This window comes from Carettochelys insculpta, chromosome 1 (assembly GCF_033958435.1).
Source record: "Carettochelys insculpta isolate YL-2023 chromosome 1, ASM3395843v1, whole genome shotgun sequence".
NCBI classification, from domain to species: Eukaryota; Metazoa; Chordata; order Testudines; family Carettochelyidae; genus Carettochelys; species Carettochelys insculpta.
In genome coordinates, this window is record NC_134137.1 from 364,887,597 (window position 1) to 364,904,553 (window position 16,957).

The following is a 16,957-nucleotide window of genomic DNA, read 5'->3' on the forward strand; positions in this document are numbered from 1 at the left end:
ATTGCAACCAAAGAGGTCAGTGCATCTTTAGCTGTATAGTCAGATCTATATTCTGGATAAGAGAGGTAATTGTCCTTCCAGTACTTGTCTGGTCTGAACACAGCTGAAATATCACATTCATTTCTTGGTGCCCTGTTACCCAAGGATATGGACAAACTGGAAGGAGTTCTGAGAAAGAAATTATCAAGGGCCTAAAGGGGTTTTCTTATGAGGAAACAATTAAGGCTCCAGTCCTTCAAAGATTTACACACATAATTAACTTTAAGCATGTGGCCATATGTCAGTAGTAGTAAGGTCTTGAAAAGAGAGAAACTGCTTGACTTGGCTAAGAAATGGGTATGGGGGGTGGTGTCATGTGATGGTCTCTGCATGATTGAAGAGGGTGTAAATATTGAGACAGGGTGGGGGGAGGATAGCTCAGGGGTTTGAGTATTGCCCTAGCTAAACCCAGGGTTGTAAGTTCAATCCTTGAGGAGGCCATTTAGAGACTGGGGCAAATAGATGGCAGGGATGGTGCTGGGTCCTGCCAAGAGGGCAGGGGACTGGACTAGATGACGTCCAAAGGTCCTTTCCAACTCTAGGAGATGCATATCTTCAATTATACATGCATATTTTATATTGTATGCCAAATTGGGATGTGAATAGGAGTAATGGGTGAAATTAAAGTGGAAATCTGTACTTTCTGGCAGTGAGATGTTTAGTGAAATAGTCCCCTGAAGTACTGGAAGCTTGAGTTCTTAAAGTCAGTTGGATGAAGCTGTAGCAAATACATTGTAGGGAACAGTCATGAACTTCAGGAAGATGGACTAAATGATCTGTTGGGTCCTTTTATTTCTAACTTTAGTGATTCTTCTGATGTTTCAAACTAAATACTTCCTATTTAAATTTTAAAAAGTCACCCAGAGAACTTATGCAAAATCTAACCTCCCTTCTGAAAATAACTGCACCCAAATTGTGAAGTTGGGCTCCTGTGTGCACTCCTTAGGCACAGAGATAGCTTTGAAATGTTCGTACAGTTTGTTTAAAATGTACAGGAAAGCAATGGTGTTTTAAGCATGCATAAAGATTCCAGTTAGGTATATTGTTCAAATCCTGAGGGGGTGGACTGATGTAAATCTTTGATTTAAACCATGACTAAATCATCAAAAAATCATTGAGTTTAAATTGTTACCCAAAAAGGTGAGACTGTGCTTAGAGTGCACTTAATTTTTGAGTAATCCCCCTTGAACTCACTGGTACTTCTGTTTTTTGCGAAAACAAGTACAGAATGGTAACAAAGAGAAAGTTGTGCTCGTCTATATACTATCAAAACAAAAAAGCAGTCAAGTAGCACTTTAAAGACTGACAATTTATTAGGTGAGCTTTCGTGGGACAGACCCACTTCTTCAGATCATAGCCATACCAGAACAGACTCAATATTTAAGGCACACAGAACCAAAAATAGTAATCAAGGTGGACAAATCACACAAAAAATTATCCAGGTGAGCAAATCAGTAGAGGGACAGAAGTGGGGGTGGGTGGGTCAAGAATTAGATTAAGCCAAGTATGCAAATGAGCCCCTATAATGACCCAGAAAATTCCCATCATGGTTCAAACCATGTGTTAATGCGTGAACTTGAATATACAAGAGAGTTCAGCAAGTATAGAATGGGGTTTTCTTGGGAAAGCTGAGTTATGCTGATGTAAAATAGAGAATGTTATCAACATTACGGTCTCTGGCCATAATGTTCCAGAATAAGGGGTGTGTATTTTCTCTTTCTGTATATTTAAAAAAAAAAAGTGACAGAATGACATCATGATGCAAGCGCGTCTGTCTGCTGTCCGAGAGGTGGAGGCAGGGAAAGGGACGGGTGGGAGGTGGTGGAATCACTTATTTGCTGTTTGCTGTGCTGCACTGTTCTGTCCTGCACGGTCCCGAGCACGAGTCAGCATGCTCACGCTTTTTCAGAACTCCCTTGCAAACACATTAAGGCAGCTAAAGAAACACACAGCTTTAATTATAGTGTTGTCTTTAAAAAAAAAAAAATAAAAAAAAAAAATAAAAGGAAACATAAGAGAAAATGTTGCTCCAATGCTGCCACACCACCATATTTTAAAGGACTCAGAGCAAGACTAAACTGCTTCCCATTACCATGTTCCTCTGTGAACCTACTAACCTTCCCCTCCCAGAGGAACAGTAAGATTCCCTGGCAGTGAGTTCAAAGAACTATTTTGAGTGATCAAGTTTGAAGTTGATTGCGTTGTGTTTGTATTCCAGTTTGGCCATTCATGCTTTAAGTATCAGAGAGGTAGCCAAGTTAGTCTATATCTTCAAAACCAAGAAGTAGTCCTGTGGCACCTTGTAGACTAACAGATGTTTTGGAGCATAATCTTTCAGGGGCAAAGACCCGTTTCATCAGATGCATGAGTAGGGGGATTTCAGGGGAGGATTTAAAGAGGCGGTCTCAGTAAAGGGGCGGGCCAGAGGTGACAAGGTCTATTCAGTCAGGATGGATGTGGCCCATTGTCAGATGCTAATGTGGAGGTGTGAACATCAAGAGTGGAGAAACTGCTTTTGTAATGAGCCAACCACTCCCAGTCTCTGTTCAATCCCTGGTTAATGGAGTCAAATCTGAAAATGAATTGCAGCTCAGAAATTTCTTTCAATTTTATTCTTTATTTTTTTTTTTGGTGGGACTGCTACTTTTAAATCTGTTACTGATGGTGCGTCTACACTTGCATTCCTCTTTTGAAAGAGGTATGCAAATGAGGGAAATTGAAAATGCAAATGATGTATAAATTTGCATATCCAGCACCTCCTTTGCATATTCTAATTTCGAAAGAGCTTCTTTTGAAAGAAGAAGGCTGATGTAGATGCTGCTCTTTCGAAAGTAAGCCCATCTTCAAAAGAATCCTTCCCTTTATTTAATGGGAAGAAGGATTTTTTTGAAGACGGGGTTTACTTTCGAAAGAACAGCATCTGCACTGGCTTTCTTCTTTTGAAAGAAGCTCTTTTGAAATTATAATATGTAAATGAGGTGCTGAATATGCAAATTTGTACCTAGTTTGCCTTTTCAGTTTACCTCATTTGCATACCTCTTTTGAGAGAGGAATGCAGGTGTAGAGACACCCTGAGTGTCCAGGCAGATTGAAGTGTTCTCCTCCAGGTTTTTATATGTTACCGTTCCTGAGGTCTGATTTATGTCCATTTATTCTTGTACATAGAGACTGTCCAGTTTGGCCAATGTAAATTGCAGTGGGGCATTGCTGGCACATGATGGCATATGTTATATTAGTAGATGTGCTGGTGAAAGAGCCCCTGATAGTGTGGTTGATGTGGTTAGGTCCTGTGATGCTGCTGCTGGTGTAGATATGTGAGCAGAGTTGGCAGCGAAGTTTGTTGCAGGGATTGGTTCCAGGTTTAGAATTACTGTGTTGTGGTCTATAGTTGCTGGTGCGAATTTGTTTAATGTTGGCAGGCTGTCTGTAGGTGAGGACAGGCCTGCCTCCCATGCTCTGTGAGAGTGAATGATCATTGTCCAGGATGTGTTGCAGATCACTGATGATGCGCTGGAGAGGCTTTAGCTGGGGGACTGTATGTGATGGCCAGCGGTGTTCTCTTGTTTTCATTGTTGGGCCTGTCTTGTAGAGGTGGCTTCTGGGTACACGTCTGGCTCCATCAATTTGCTTCTTCTCTTCCTTAGGTGGGTATTGTAGTTTCAGGAAAGCTTAGTAAAGGTCTTGTAGATGTTTGTCTCTGTCTCAGGGATTTGAGCAAATGCAGTTGTATCTTAGTGCCTGGCTGTATACAATGGATGGTGTAGTGCGCCCTGGATGGAAGCTGGAGGCATGTAGATAAGCATAGTGGTCCGTGGGTTTTCAGTATAGGGTGATATTTATGTGACCATCACTTATTTGAACAGTAATGTCCCAGAAGTGGATCTCTTGTGTGGACTGGTCCAGGCTAAGGTTAATGGTGGGGTGGAAGCTGTTGAAATCACAGTGATACTCTTCAAGAGCCTCTTTCCCATGGGTCCAGATGATGAAGATGTCATCAATGTAGCACATGTAGAGAGGGGGCACTAGGGGATAAGAACTGAGGAAGTGTTGTTCTAGGTCAGCCATAAAAATGTTAGCTTACTGTGGGGCCATGCCGATGCCCATAGCAGTGCCACTAGCAGGCAATAGAACATGCTTAGCAGACAATATGTTGTTATATGTGTCACAAACGCCTCATTTCATCCCCCCCAGTCTGCTGGTATTTGTGGTTTTTGCCATTCCTGGCTTTCTCTGGAATGTAACCCACATGAGTGGTGAAGCCTTCCTGTATTTAAATGACTTACCAGTTCATCCACTCAGATATATCTACTCCATTTTCTCCCAATAAACAGTTTTCCCGATGATGTTCATTCTTGCAACTAGGTTATGCATCGTCCTCTTGCACTACTTGCACTTGGCCCATTTTCTGTGTTTACCCTAGGAACTAACTTCTTCAAACTATTCCCTGCTCTTATGCCCAGAAGCCAAAACAGTATTTCTGTTGCAGAAGTGTGGGGAAATACAGGAAGCTGTGTGTGTACTGAATAATGTCTCCCTACTTTCTTTCAGTCCACTGCTTCTTTCTGTGCTGCCTCCGTCCTTTTGTATATATTGTCTCTCTCTCTCTCTTTAAGACAATGTCTTAACAAAGTGCTGTGCTTGGCCAAGGTCCACCATCCTATAAGCACAGAGCAAAAACAATCCTGTCCACTTTATCTGCCTTTGCACATGTTACTTTTCAGTGTGCTGAGAAATAGAAATTAAAAGCCCAAAACTTTCAAAAAACAAGAGTTAGTAGGTAGACTGGACAGACTAGAGCCATTAATTCATTTTTATGAGACGGTAAGTGTACATGTAGCATGTGTGTGATGAAAATTAATGGCAGCTGTTATTTTTAAATGAGAAGCTCAGCATTTTATTGATTTTTTTTAAATGTGATTTTTTAATTTTTAAAAAATATTGATTTTTGTCCACCCTGAGCTCAGTCCATAAAGTGAGTCAGTGTCAGAGCAAGAGCAGACTCCCAGGCTGTGTCTACACTAGCAAGTTCTTTTGGAAAGTCTGGCCCTTTTTTGAAAGAACACACACAGCATCTACATACAAAATGTGCTTTTTTTCGATCCGAAATCAAAAGAAGGCAGCTCTTCTTCCGGAAGTCCTTTTCCACTCCCAGATCAGGAAAAGCACCTTCTTTCAAAAGCTTCTTTTGAAAAAAAGCATGTGTAGATGCTCCGTGGGCCCTTTTTTCTAAAGAGAGGTCTTCCTGGTACCAGATTTTTCGATACTTGACTCATTCTTTCGGAAGTGTGGGGGCTGTGTGGACGCTCTCTGTTGAAAGAACAGCTTGATCTTTCGAGCCACTTTTTTGTGGACGCACTCTTTCAAAAGAAGTTTTTTTCAGAAGTGTTCTTCCAGAAGAATTTTTGTCAAAAGGGCGCTGAGTGTAGACGTAGCCACAGTTCCCTAGAAGAGTTTTGTACCACTCATTAAATGCGAAACCAGCTCAATGAAGCCTTTTTTTTTGTTGTTGTTGTTCTCATTCAGGTTTGAGTATGAGCACAGTTGAAGAAGAATCTGATACAGTGACAGTAGAAACCGTGAACTCTGTGACTTTGACCCAGGACACCGAAGGGAACCTTATACTTCATTGCCCTCAAAATGGTATATAGAATTATACAGAGTTTGTTTTCTCTTATTTATTTTGAAACTCTCTTCAGCCTCCTTCTTTCCCTGTATACCACCAAGTCAGATGAGATCAGCTAGATTCTTTGCTGTCCCTGCTAAGTTTCAGTCTGGCTTGGGCTAGGGCAAGACGTTTTGTGCCTCCCTTTTCACTAGAACACCTTTAGCTGTCTTTAAATCTCTATGCAAGACCTTGCTTTGGGAGAGCATTTTTTTGGGGTATATTGTTCTGGTTTTCATCAAGTTTTCCTTTCAGTTGACTTCACTTTTTGTAAAGTGACTGCTTTCTGGATCATTGACTCTGTTGTCATTTATTTCCTGAAACTAGTACAGCAACTCTTACACCTTTAATTGGTGCATTATAGAAACAAAATTTTTAAAATACAAATCATGACATCTTTTGTTCATGCTGGATTATTAACACACTGTGTTTTACAGATCTACCAGATTAGGCCTTAATCCTAAAGAGAATTTACAAATGTGCATAACTTTAAGCACATGAGAAGCTGATTGACATCAGTGGAACAACTCTCACTCTTGGAGTAGAGTACCTGCCCGGATATTTGCATGGGGCTTGCTTTGCTTTTGAGAGAGACTCATATGGTGAGACTACATGGGACCATTGTGACCATTTACTCTGGCCTCTGAAACAACCCAGGCTTTAGGACTTCCTGCGTTAACTGCTGTTTGAACTACTACATAGTATCTATTTAGAAAAACATCCAATCGTGATTTTAAAGTTTCCAGTGACACAGAATTCTCTGGCCATGAGCTGTTCCAATGGCTAATCCTCCTCACCATTAACATGGTTTAACAAGATTTAGGTTCTTTGTATATACTGAAGAAAATGCTTTAAAGGGGGGTGTACTAATTTATATTAAGAGCTTATATGCTGGTAAAGCACTGAGCAAGCTTTCACATGTTTTCTTCTTCACTTCAGCAGTGTGGTTTTGGTGAACAAAATATTTGTGGTTTTTTTATTACTAGAAGTTGATGAAGTAGACTCAGAGGACAGTATTGAACCTCCACACAAGAGACTTTGCTTATCATCAGAGGATGATCAGAGTATTGATGATACCACTCCCTGCATTTCTGTTGTTGCAGTTCCCAGTAAGTCATTGTATGGTAATGAAAGTGCACGTTACATGTATGTTCTGGTACTCTTAAAGTATTTAAAAAAATTGTAGCTGTTAAAGTGGACACATTTGACCACTTTAGAGTATTTCAGAACACTTTATTTTGTCAGTATTTCTAGTAATATTCTACCTTTACATATCAGCCTTAACTCCCATAAACCATAGAACACTTTATGACAAGCTGTATGCATACAAGACTGATGAAGTAAACTCAGCTGTTGTCTACAGAGCAGCATATCTCAGCTGTTGGCTACGACTAGCATATGCCTACTATCATACTTTGCCACTTGGGGAGGAAGAGTTGAGCGAGCACTAACACAGACACTTTGTTTTTGATAAAAGCGTACAGGATCTTTATGTCCAAACAGAAGGGTTTGAGGTCATATCTGAAAGAGCCACACATATGAAGACAGCTGCTTGGTACTAGAGTTATTTACTACAGTAGGACTGGATTGAATCAAGCTTGGCAGTATTTGAACCTGTGGCTCTAATGAGCCTAGGTATTCTGAAACACTGAATTTTCTGCTTTTTGGCACTACTTTCTGTCCTCTTTAGATGCAGTAAAGCATCTAGAGCTTTTTTGGGATTCAAGACACATTTTTACAAGTGCAAATACTGCTATGTTGGAGTTATAGGAAAAGTAGGCTTAAAAAGTTGCTACCAGCTAGTTGAAAGTTGTGCCCTAGTAATCATTGGAGAGTAATGAAAACAAAATACAGAACAGGCAAATAAACCTTCACAATGTGCTGTTTGCACCCAGTAATTCAAAATTTATTTTATTTGTGTTTCACATTCAGTTTTACAATGTGAATGTACCAAAAAGTGGTAGATGTATATGTTTTGGTTTTAAAATCCTTATTTGAACTTCATAAAGGGAAGTGTTATCAAACATCTTAGTGTTCTTACAATGCCAAAAAATCAATGTCAGAACATAGCTTTATTCAGATTTCCTGAGCAAGTATTGTGTTATGTAGATCTTGGACTCTACAGATCAGAAATTCCAGAGATAAACTACACTACTAATTCATATGTTTGAAGTTTCAGAAAATGATCAGAGCTTTGAGGTGACCATGACTGCTACCACTGAGGTAGCAGATGATGAGATTAATGAAGGAACTGTTACTCAGATCCAGGTATGGTAAAGCTTCAAGCTTGGTCCAACTGTTTTAATTAACTTGTCCCTGCATATTCAAACTATATTAGAAAGTAAAAGTTTTGATTAAGTGGGCATTTTGTGTTATGTTCTTGAAACTGACATACAGTTATACTGCTCTTATTTGAAAAATTCTGTCCAATAAAAATGCATTTTAATTTTTCAGAGGAAATTATGATTTTTGGTGAAATTTTCTATACATGGATTGTTGCACTAAGTTATGATTCTTGTAGCACATATCCTATGATTTGTTTTAGAGAGAGAGAGAGAGACGTATAGAAAGGTGATATAGCTGAGCTTTTAAATTTACTGCTGCTGGTGTTGTTCAGGGGGAAATAAGTTTTACGGTCCTTTATTGTAAAAATTTTAGGTGGTACCGTTGTCAGGAGATAAGTGTTTAAGCCTAAAAGTACTCAGCACTCATCCATCACACTTCACATTAAAAAGCAATTTATAGGTGTTGGGCCCAATCCTTTTCACAGTGAGGTCAGAGTTTTAACTTCTGTTGGAGTAGGTCTGCTCCCATGAACTAATTAATCCTCATAGCACTTTTGAGAACTAACAGTATTGTTATCCCTATTGGGTGTGGTGCTTTGCTTTTCCCATTTTCCCACAGATACTCCAGAAAGGAGAGTAGGGGCCAGCTGGCCTTATTTGCCTTCATTCTGCTGTCATCAGGTCACTGCCAACCCTTTTGGGACAGAGTTTTAAAATCCATAGCTTCCATGGAGGTGAGAGCAGTACTTTCTGAGGCCTTATTTATTCCTAAAGCTTAGGTTTCTTTTTCGAGTGGTCCCGTGGGTGCTCCACAATAGGTGTCGGGCTCGCCCGGCGCCGCAGATCGGAATTCTTCTAGTAGTTTCTATTGGATCGCGCATGCGCTGACGCGCTCCGCTCCCTTGCACACCCCCGGCCATATACGCGATCCGGTCCCCGCCAGTTCCTTCTCAACCGCCATCGGCTGCAGACAGAATCCACTCCGGCTAAAGCCAGAGACAGATAAGAGAGTTGTTTTTTACGTGTAGTTTGTTTGTTTTGTCACTATTAAAAAAAAAAAAAAGAAGAGCAAGAAAGAGAATATTAGACAGCAGAGAGACGAGGAACGAAGGAGAGAGGGGCGGGCAAAAAGGCTGTAAAGCTGTCCGCTGCCCTGAAGGCCGTGAATGTTATTTTGGGTTAGAAAGCACTGATTAGTGGCTAAGTACCCTATTAACAGTAAAGACTCACCGCGATGGCTTCCTTGGGGTTTAAATAGAGTGAGTCATGCCGTGAGGCTCTGCCGGCCTCTGATGGGCATAGTGAATGCATTCGCTGCCTGGGAGAGTCGCACGTTACCCAGAAGTGTTCCCACTGCGCTAAGCTTACAGCCAGGGCCAGGGAAGACAGAGAGATGAGGCTCAAAATGATCTTGTTTGATAAGGCTCTCCAGCCTGAACTGCCGGAGAAGCCTCATGCAGAAGGGCCCTCTGGGTCGCATAAAAGGAAGGCAGCCTCTTTGACCCCCTCTGTGCAGAAGAGGAGGAAACTCTCCCCAGCTCGATCCTTGCCGGCGGGCCCAGCAGGCAGGACGAGCGGAACACAGAGCCCCCAGCCATGAGCTCATGAAAGCGGCAGCGCAGCAGCGCACGTGGCAGAGGCCAAGCCTCCGATTACACAACAGGCGGCACAGAAGGCGCCGCGAGCGCCAGTGCAGCAAGCGCCGGAATCGGCGGCACTGAAGCATGCGGCACCGGCTTCCGCGGCGCCGATGGCGCAGGGGCACCTGGCATGGAGCCTATCGGTGCCAGAGGAAGCTACCCACGCGGCACCGCCGCTGACGGTGCTGAGCATGGCGCTGACAACGGGGCCGAGATCCCTGGCACAGGAGGGGGCGGCGCCCACCCCGCAGGGGAGGGGCAAGGCAAAAGCAAAAACTCGGTACCTTAGTCCATCTCCAGGCAGGGCCGTGGTGCCCTTATCACCCAGTCCCCCCACCGAGATACACACGCCGCACCGCCGGGCTGTAACTCCACCGGCTTATCTCGGGCCTCCCTCTCCGTTCCTCCAACCGATTTCGCCATGGCTCGGGCCACCTTCACCATTTTTGGGCATGGATCCCCTTGAGTACTATCACACACCGGCTTCACCACTATCTATGTCGTCGCGTAGGTCCCGCTCTCCCAGACATCATGGGTACTCTCCCCAGTCGTGGTCCAGGTCTCCATCACTGGGCCCTTGCCCATGCTGCTATGGTCGTCCTCATCATGCTGAACCCAGACACCGCAGGTCTAGATCCAGGGACAGGTCCTTTCCTACTACCCATCAATACTCCCGTGTACACTCTCGCTTTGGGACGGGAACACAGTTGTCCCGGGGGAATTAGGTCCAGAATCCCGAGACTTCCCTTCACAGTCCTCCAGGGAGCAAGTATATCTCTGAACTCAGGAGCCAGAGGATTTGGGGGAGGTTTACCCCAGCGGTTCCTCCTCATCCTCCCCAGATGAGGCCATGGCCCCCGGGGATGTCTCCCCTCCGGATGACCTTAAACAATTCCAGGAGCTGTTCAAAAGAGTAGCTTTCACGCAGGACATTCAAATAGCAGAGGTGCAGGAGAAGCACCATAAACTGAAAAATTTGAGACCCCCAGCTTCATCTAAAATCGCTATCCCGCTGGACAAAGCCATTATGGAGTCAGCCACTAACATATGGCAGACTCCGGCCTCTATTCCGCCTACGAACAAGAGAGCGGATAAGAAGTACTTTGTCCCAGCCAAGGGCATGGAGTTCCTCTTTAGTCACCCGCAACCCAATTCTTTGGTGGTTGAATCGTCCCAGCAGAGGTCGAAGACGTCTCACTACAAATCAGGGGGGTCGGAGAAAGATGCTAAGAAGCTAGAGCTGTTTGGCAGGAAGGTCTATTCCTCCTCTACCCTATTATTGAGAATGGCAAATTATGCGGCACGTCTATCAAACCATAACTTTGACAATTACTCTAGATTCACTCCCCTCATGGATTCACTCTCAGAGGACAAGAAGCCAGTGTTAAAGGTGATTGTCCAAGAGGGCTATGCGGCATCGCAGACGGGAGTCCAGATTGCCCTGGACATGGCGGACACAGTGGCACATTCAAGGGCCGCAGCAGTGGTAATGCGTAGGGAATCCTGGCTTCAGACGTCTGGTATCCCCAGAGACCTACAGGCGAAGATCATGGATCTTCCCTTTGATAAGCAAAAGCTGTTTGCGGACTCAACCGTCTCGGTCCTCCACTCCAGCAAAGACTCGAGGGCCACACTTAGGACCTTGGGTATTTATACTCCCCTATACAAGAAAAAGAAATTTTATCCTCAGCAAAGATGCTATGCTTACCAACCACAGCGCGCTCCATATCAGCGAGGCTACGACCAAGGGCGCCATCAACAGCAGCAGCAGTACAGGGCTCCCAGGCGATGTTCTCAACAAAGCCGTACACCCTCGGGACAGGCCCAGAGACAGCAAGTTTGACGGGTATGTTGGGGGCTGCACTATCAATACCATCGCTCAATGCCATTCTCATCTCATGTTCCATCATCGCCTCAAACCGTTCCACTCCCAATGGCAAAAGATCACCACAGACAAATGGGTGCTAGAAATTATAGCCACGGGTTACACGATCCCTTTCCAGTCACTTCCACTGACGAAGCCTCCCGCCCAGCCTCACCTCAGGGACGCTGCCCACAAGGCGAGGCTGAAGCAGGAGGTAGATCACCTCATGTTCATAGGGGCGCTGGAAAGAGTGGAAAGAGTGCTACTCTACGTGTTTACCCCCACAACGCTTATCCACAAGGTTCTGCAGAAAGCCAGAAGGGAGAGAGCTCGCATGATACTCATAGTTCCAACTTGGGACTGGCAACAATGGTTTCCCTTGCTTCTACGCATGTCGGATCGTCCACCACTCCCCCTACCTGTGGCGCTGGACTTACTCACGCAGGCTCAGGGGTCCATAGTGCACCCGCAGCCTCAGGGACTGCGCCTACAAGCATGGTTAATCCATGGCTCAGCGCCTTAGAGAGCACATGTACGGAGGGAGTACAACAAGTCTTGGAGTGTAGCCGAAGGACCTCCACCAGGAGGACTTATGAACAGAAATGGACTCGATTTACAGCCTGGTGTTCCGCCAAACAGTTGGCTCCCCTTGACGTTCCTATAACCGTAATACTAGAATACCTATGGGACCTCAAACAAGACGGGCTTTCTCTATCCTCGCTGAATTTCCACCTCGCTGCTATATCAGCTTTTCAGCATACAGAGGAAGGGCCCACTGTATTCGCCCACCCTATCGTCACAAGGTTCTTGAAGGGGCTGGTAAAAACCAAGGGAAAGGTTTTTATTCACGCTACTTCCTAACAGAGAAGAAAACAGGAGGCTGGAGGCCAATTTTGGATCTACAGGGCCTCAACTCTCAATGGCCTCAACCGTTACTTGCGCAAGCAATGCTTTCGGATGATCACAGTTGCCTCCATACTTATGGCACTGGACGATAGAGACTGGTTTGCAGCCCTCGACTTACAAGGTGCTTACTTTTATATAACAATCCACCCGGCACACAGGTGCTTCCTCCGCTTCACGGTCAGCGGGGAACATTTCCAGTACAGGGTTCTTCCGTTCGGCCTATCCTCGGCACCCAGAGTCTTTACCAAAACCCTGGCAGTGGTATCAGCCTACCTGCACAGACAGGGGGTGTTTATTTTCCCATATCTGGACGACTGTCTACTGAAAGGGGACTCAAAGGCAGAGGTCCTACACATGATACGCATCGCCGTGAACACGTTTACTTCGCTGGGCCTAGTTATCAACCTCGCAAAGTCAAAGACCGAACCCACGCAAGATATAGAGTTCATAGGGGCACGCATAAACTCTATCACAGCAAGAGTATACTTGCCCAACGCCCGCTTCCGCGCCATCAACTCCCTGGTGCAAGTCATGACGTACAGCCCCACGGTGCCAGTCCTAACGTGTCTGCAACTGTTGGGGCACATGGCAGCAGTGATGTTTGTGGTACAGAATGCCAGGTTACACATGTGAAGCCTGCAGCATTGGCTGGCGAGTGTTTACAAACCGGCATCCCACACTGTCCACAGGGTAGTGTCGCCCACGACGGAGGTGCGCAGATCCCTAGTGTGGTGGGAAAATCCCGAGAATCTGCTAGTGGGAGTGCCTTTCCACCAACCACAAATTTCTATTTTTCTTACTACCGACGCTTCCCACATAGGATGGGGAGCGCACATTGGCAGCAAGGTGACTCAAGGGCTATGGTCCCCTGTGGAACAGACACTGGACATAAACATACTGGAGCTCAAAGCAGTGTTCAACGCGTGCAGACATTTTCGAGAATACCTGCATGGCAAAGTAGTCGGGATCAATACCGACAATACCTCCACTATGTTCTACGTCAGTCGACAAGGAGGGGCACGATCCCGTGCGTTATGCATGGAAGCAGTCCGATTGTGGTACATCGCCAACAACATAACGTTGAAAGCCTCGTACTTTCCGGGTGCCCACAACGTGAAGGCAGATCAGCTGAGCAGGCGCTTTGCACTCACGCATGAATGGCAGATCCGCTCCGACCTGCTACGGTGCATATTTCGTACATGGGGGTTTCCCCAAGTCGATTTGTTTGCCACCCAGTACAAGAAGAAGTGTCCCCAGTACTGCTCCAGAGCAGGAATAGGGCGGGGGTCCCTGGAGAACGCATTCATGATTTCATGGAAGGGCCCGCTACTCTACGTGTTTACCCCCACAACGCTTATCCACAAGGTTCTGCAGAAAGCCAGAAGGGAGAGAGCTCGCATGATACTCATAGTTCCAACTTGGGACTGGCAACAATGGTTTCCCTTGCTTCTACGCATGTCGGATCGTCCACCACTCCCCCTACTGGTGGCGCCGGACATACTCACGCAGGCTCAGGGGTCCATAGTGCACCCACACCCTCAGGGACTGCGCCTACAAGCATGGTTAATCCATGGCTCAGCGCCTTAGAGAGCACGTGTACGGAGGGAGTACAACAAGTCTTGGAGTGTAGCCGAAGGACCTCCACCAGGAGGACTTATGAACAGAAATGGACTCGATTTACAGCCTGGTGTTCCGCCAAACAGTTGGCTCCCCTTGACGTTCCTATAACCGTAATACTAGAATACCTATGGGGCCTCAAACAAGACGGGCTTTCTCTATCCTCGCTAAAGGTCCACCTCGCTGCTATATCAGCTTTTCAGCATACAGAGGAAGGGCCCACTGTATTCGCCCACCCTATCGTCACAAGGTTCTTGAAGGGGCTGGTAAACCTGTACCCCCCTTGAAAACTGCTTCCGCCATCGTGGAGTTTGGACTTGGTGCTCAGCACGCTATCGGGACCACCCTTCGAACCATTAGCCACGGTACCCCTCCGACTCCTTACGATGAAAACAACCTTCCTCCTTGTGATTACGTCAGCCCGCAGGGTGAGCGAGCTCGCAGCAGTGATGGCAACGGCACCCTGCACAGTATTCTCAAAGGAGGTGGTAACCTTACGGTTACACCTAGCCTTCGTTCCAAAAGTTTCCTCAGAGTTCCATCTTAACAAACCAATAGTTTTACCCTCGTTTTACCCGAAGCCTCACAGCTCCAGCAAGGAGGCGCGCCTACATCTCCTAGACGTGAGAACGGCATTGGCCTTTTACATAGACAGAACTAAGTCCTTCCAGAAAACGGACAGGCTTCTGGTGTCTCTCGCTCCCAGGTCAAAAGCGGAAGGCCTCTCTTCACAGAGAATTTCAAAGCAGATTGTGTCCTGTATAAAAATGTGCTACGAGCTTCGAAAGACCCCTTTGCTGGCCCCGCCTAGGGCTCACTCCACCAGGGCGGTGGCGGCGTCAACAGCCTTCTTCAAGGGCATCGCGTTAAAAGACATCTGTAGAGCAGCGACCTGGTCATCATATGACACCTTCGCCAAGCATTATGCCCTGCATCGGGTATTCGAGGAGGATACCCGTCTGTCGACAGCAGTCCTCTCGGGGGCAAGCTGTACGTGAATTGATTACCCACCTCCTTACTTGGGTTACTGCTGGGTAGTCACCTATTGTGGAGCACCCACGGGGACCACTCAAAGAAGAAAGAGAAGTTACTCACCTGTAGTAACAATGGTTCTTCGAGGTGTGTCCCCGTGGGTGCTCCACCACCCGCCCATCCTCCCCGCTTGGGATCTCTGTCTAGTGTTTTTCAGGAGCATCCGAGGTGGTTGGTCAAGGAACTGGCAGGGACCGGATCGTGCACATGGCCGGGGGCGCGCAAGGGAGCGGCGCGAGTCGGCGCATGCGCGATCCAATAGAAACTGCTAGAAGAATTCCGATCTGCGGCACCAGGCGAGCCCGACACCTATTGTGGAGCACCCACGGGGACACATCTCGAAGAACCATCGTTACTACAGGTGAGTAACTTCTCTTAACCTAGCCACATCACTCAGAGCTATATGAAATTTCTTACACTTCATGATGTAGTTAGGTTGGCTGAAGCCTAACTGTAGATACAGCTAGTTTGACAAAAGATTTCTTCAATTTACCTAGGTGTTGCCTCTCAGAGTGGTGACATGCGCATACGTGCACTGACAGAAAAACACCTTCTTTGCTACAGTTACACAGCTGCAGGGCTGTAGCTAAGCTTCTCTAGCTGCTGAATGTAGACAGAGCCTAAATCTCTGGATTTTTTTTTACTTCCTGCCTCTATTTAACATGCATATCACTGGACTTCACGTACTATAACTACACTTCTTCCATATCCAGTGTCTGTAAGAGTACCAGTTATATTTTTCCACACAGAATGTTACCTGTCTTCAGTCTTCTGACCCTTGGTAGTGCTGTTTCCTCTTCTTATGTCTGCCTCCTTCAAATGACATGCATTTCCTAACAGATTTCAATTTTACAATGATGACTACAGTTTGGTTCAAAACAATTTGAGTATCCAGTTTTAACTGTATACTTTGTAAGTTGTGGTAACTAGGGTTTTTAATAAATATTCAAATTGAACAATAAAATATGCTAAATAATTAACTATTTAGTGCTAAATGACAAATGTAATTGTCATAAAATTAATTTGCAAGACAGAAATGACTACTGATTTAAGCCAATATCTGAACAAAGATTAAACTTTTTAGAGAAAATTGTTTTTCAATAGAGGGCACAAAAGCTGTGTTAGACAGTATTTGTGTAGTTTCTTGCAAGTATCATTCATTTCTGTGGGTGGTGCTAGAAGCAGGCCTATTGCAAGGAGAGAGATGAGCAAATCACAGATCTTAGTTTGAATATAAAGTAGCAGATGAGTGTGCATTACAGTAGATAAGCAAATGATTCAGTGTACCCTGCAGTTTTAAAAAATTGAGTTTGTATCAGTGCATACTGGGAGAAAATTGGTCTGTATTTTGTAAAGGCTGATGGGGTGCAGGTAGTAGTTTAAGCATCCATGAGTATGATAGGTAAAATTGTTTGAAAAAGGAAAATATCCTGATAGTTCCCCCACCTAAAATCAACACACATTCTTAGCAGCCAGGTGAGTTAACTAGTGTGACATAACTGCCTTTTTTCAAATTATCCTTGCCAACTATTGCATATTAAATTCAAGGTGGGGGAATTAATGTTATATCTGTTAACAGAGTACTCTTCAATTCTTCCTTTTAGATTCTTCAGAATGAACAACTGGATGAAGTCTCTCCTTTAGGCAATGAAGAAGTGTCAGCTGTTAGCCAAGCTTGGTTTACAACCAAAGAAGATAAGGATTCTCTAACAAATAAAGGTAGGCTATTTAGGCACACTGTCTTCCATTGCTTGCAAACAGGTATCTGAAGGGTGTGTGTGTGAGAGAGAGAGAGAGAGAGAGAGAGAGTGTACTTTTTAGGCTGCATAAAGTAGCTTGTATTCTGGACAGAATACCTGGATCCTTGTTAGCGAAATGAGGTCAGAGCTAGAAATGCAGTTGCTTTCCATAC

The 16,957-nt window shown here is 45.1% G+C and overlaps 1 protein-coding gene across 1 annotated transcript in view; it reads left to right on the plus strand.

The window, feature by feature from the left end:
- Positions 1-16,957, plus strand: part of DMTF1 (cyclin D binding myb like transcription factor 1) — an 88,427-nt gene that overhangs the window by 17,800 nt on the left and 53,670 nt on the right. Inside the window, exons 2-5 of the mRNA XM_075017543.1 lie at positions 5,563-5,679; positions 6,688-6,810; positions 7,875-7,969; positions 16,650-16,764. Coding sequence (XP_074873644.1) covers positions 5,571-5,679; positions 6,688-6,810; positions 7,875-7,969; positions 16,650-16,764 — 442 coding nt within the window. The 5' untranslated portion in view covers positions 5,563-5,570. The remainder of the gene's footprint in view (positions 1-5,562; positions 5,680-6,687; positions 6,811-7,874; positions 7,970-16,649; positions 16,765-16,957) is intronic.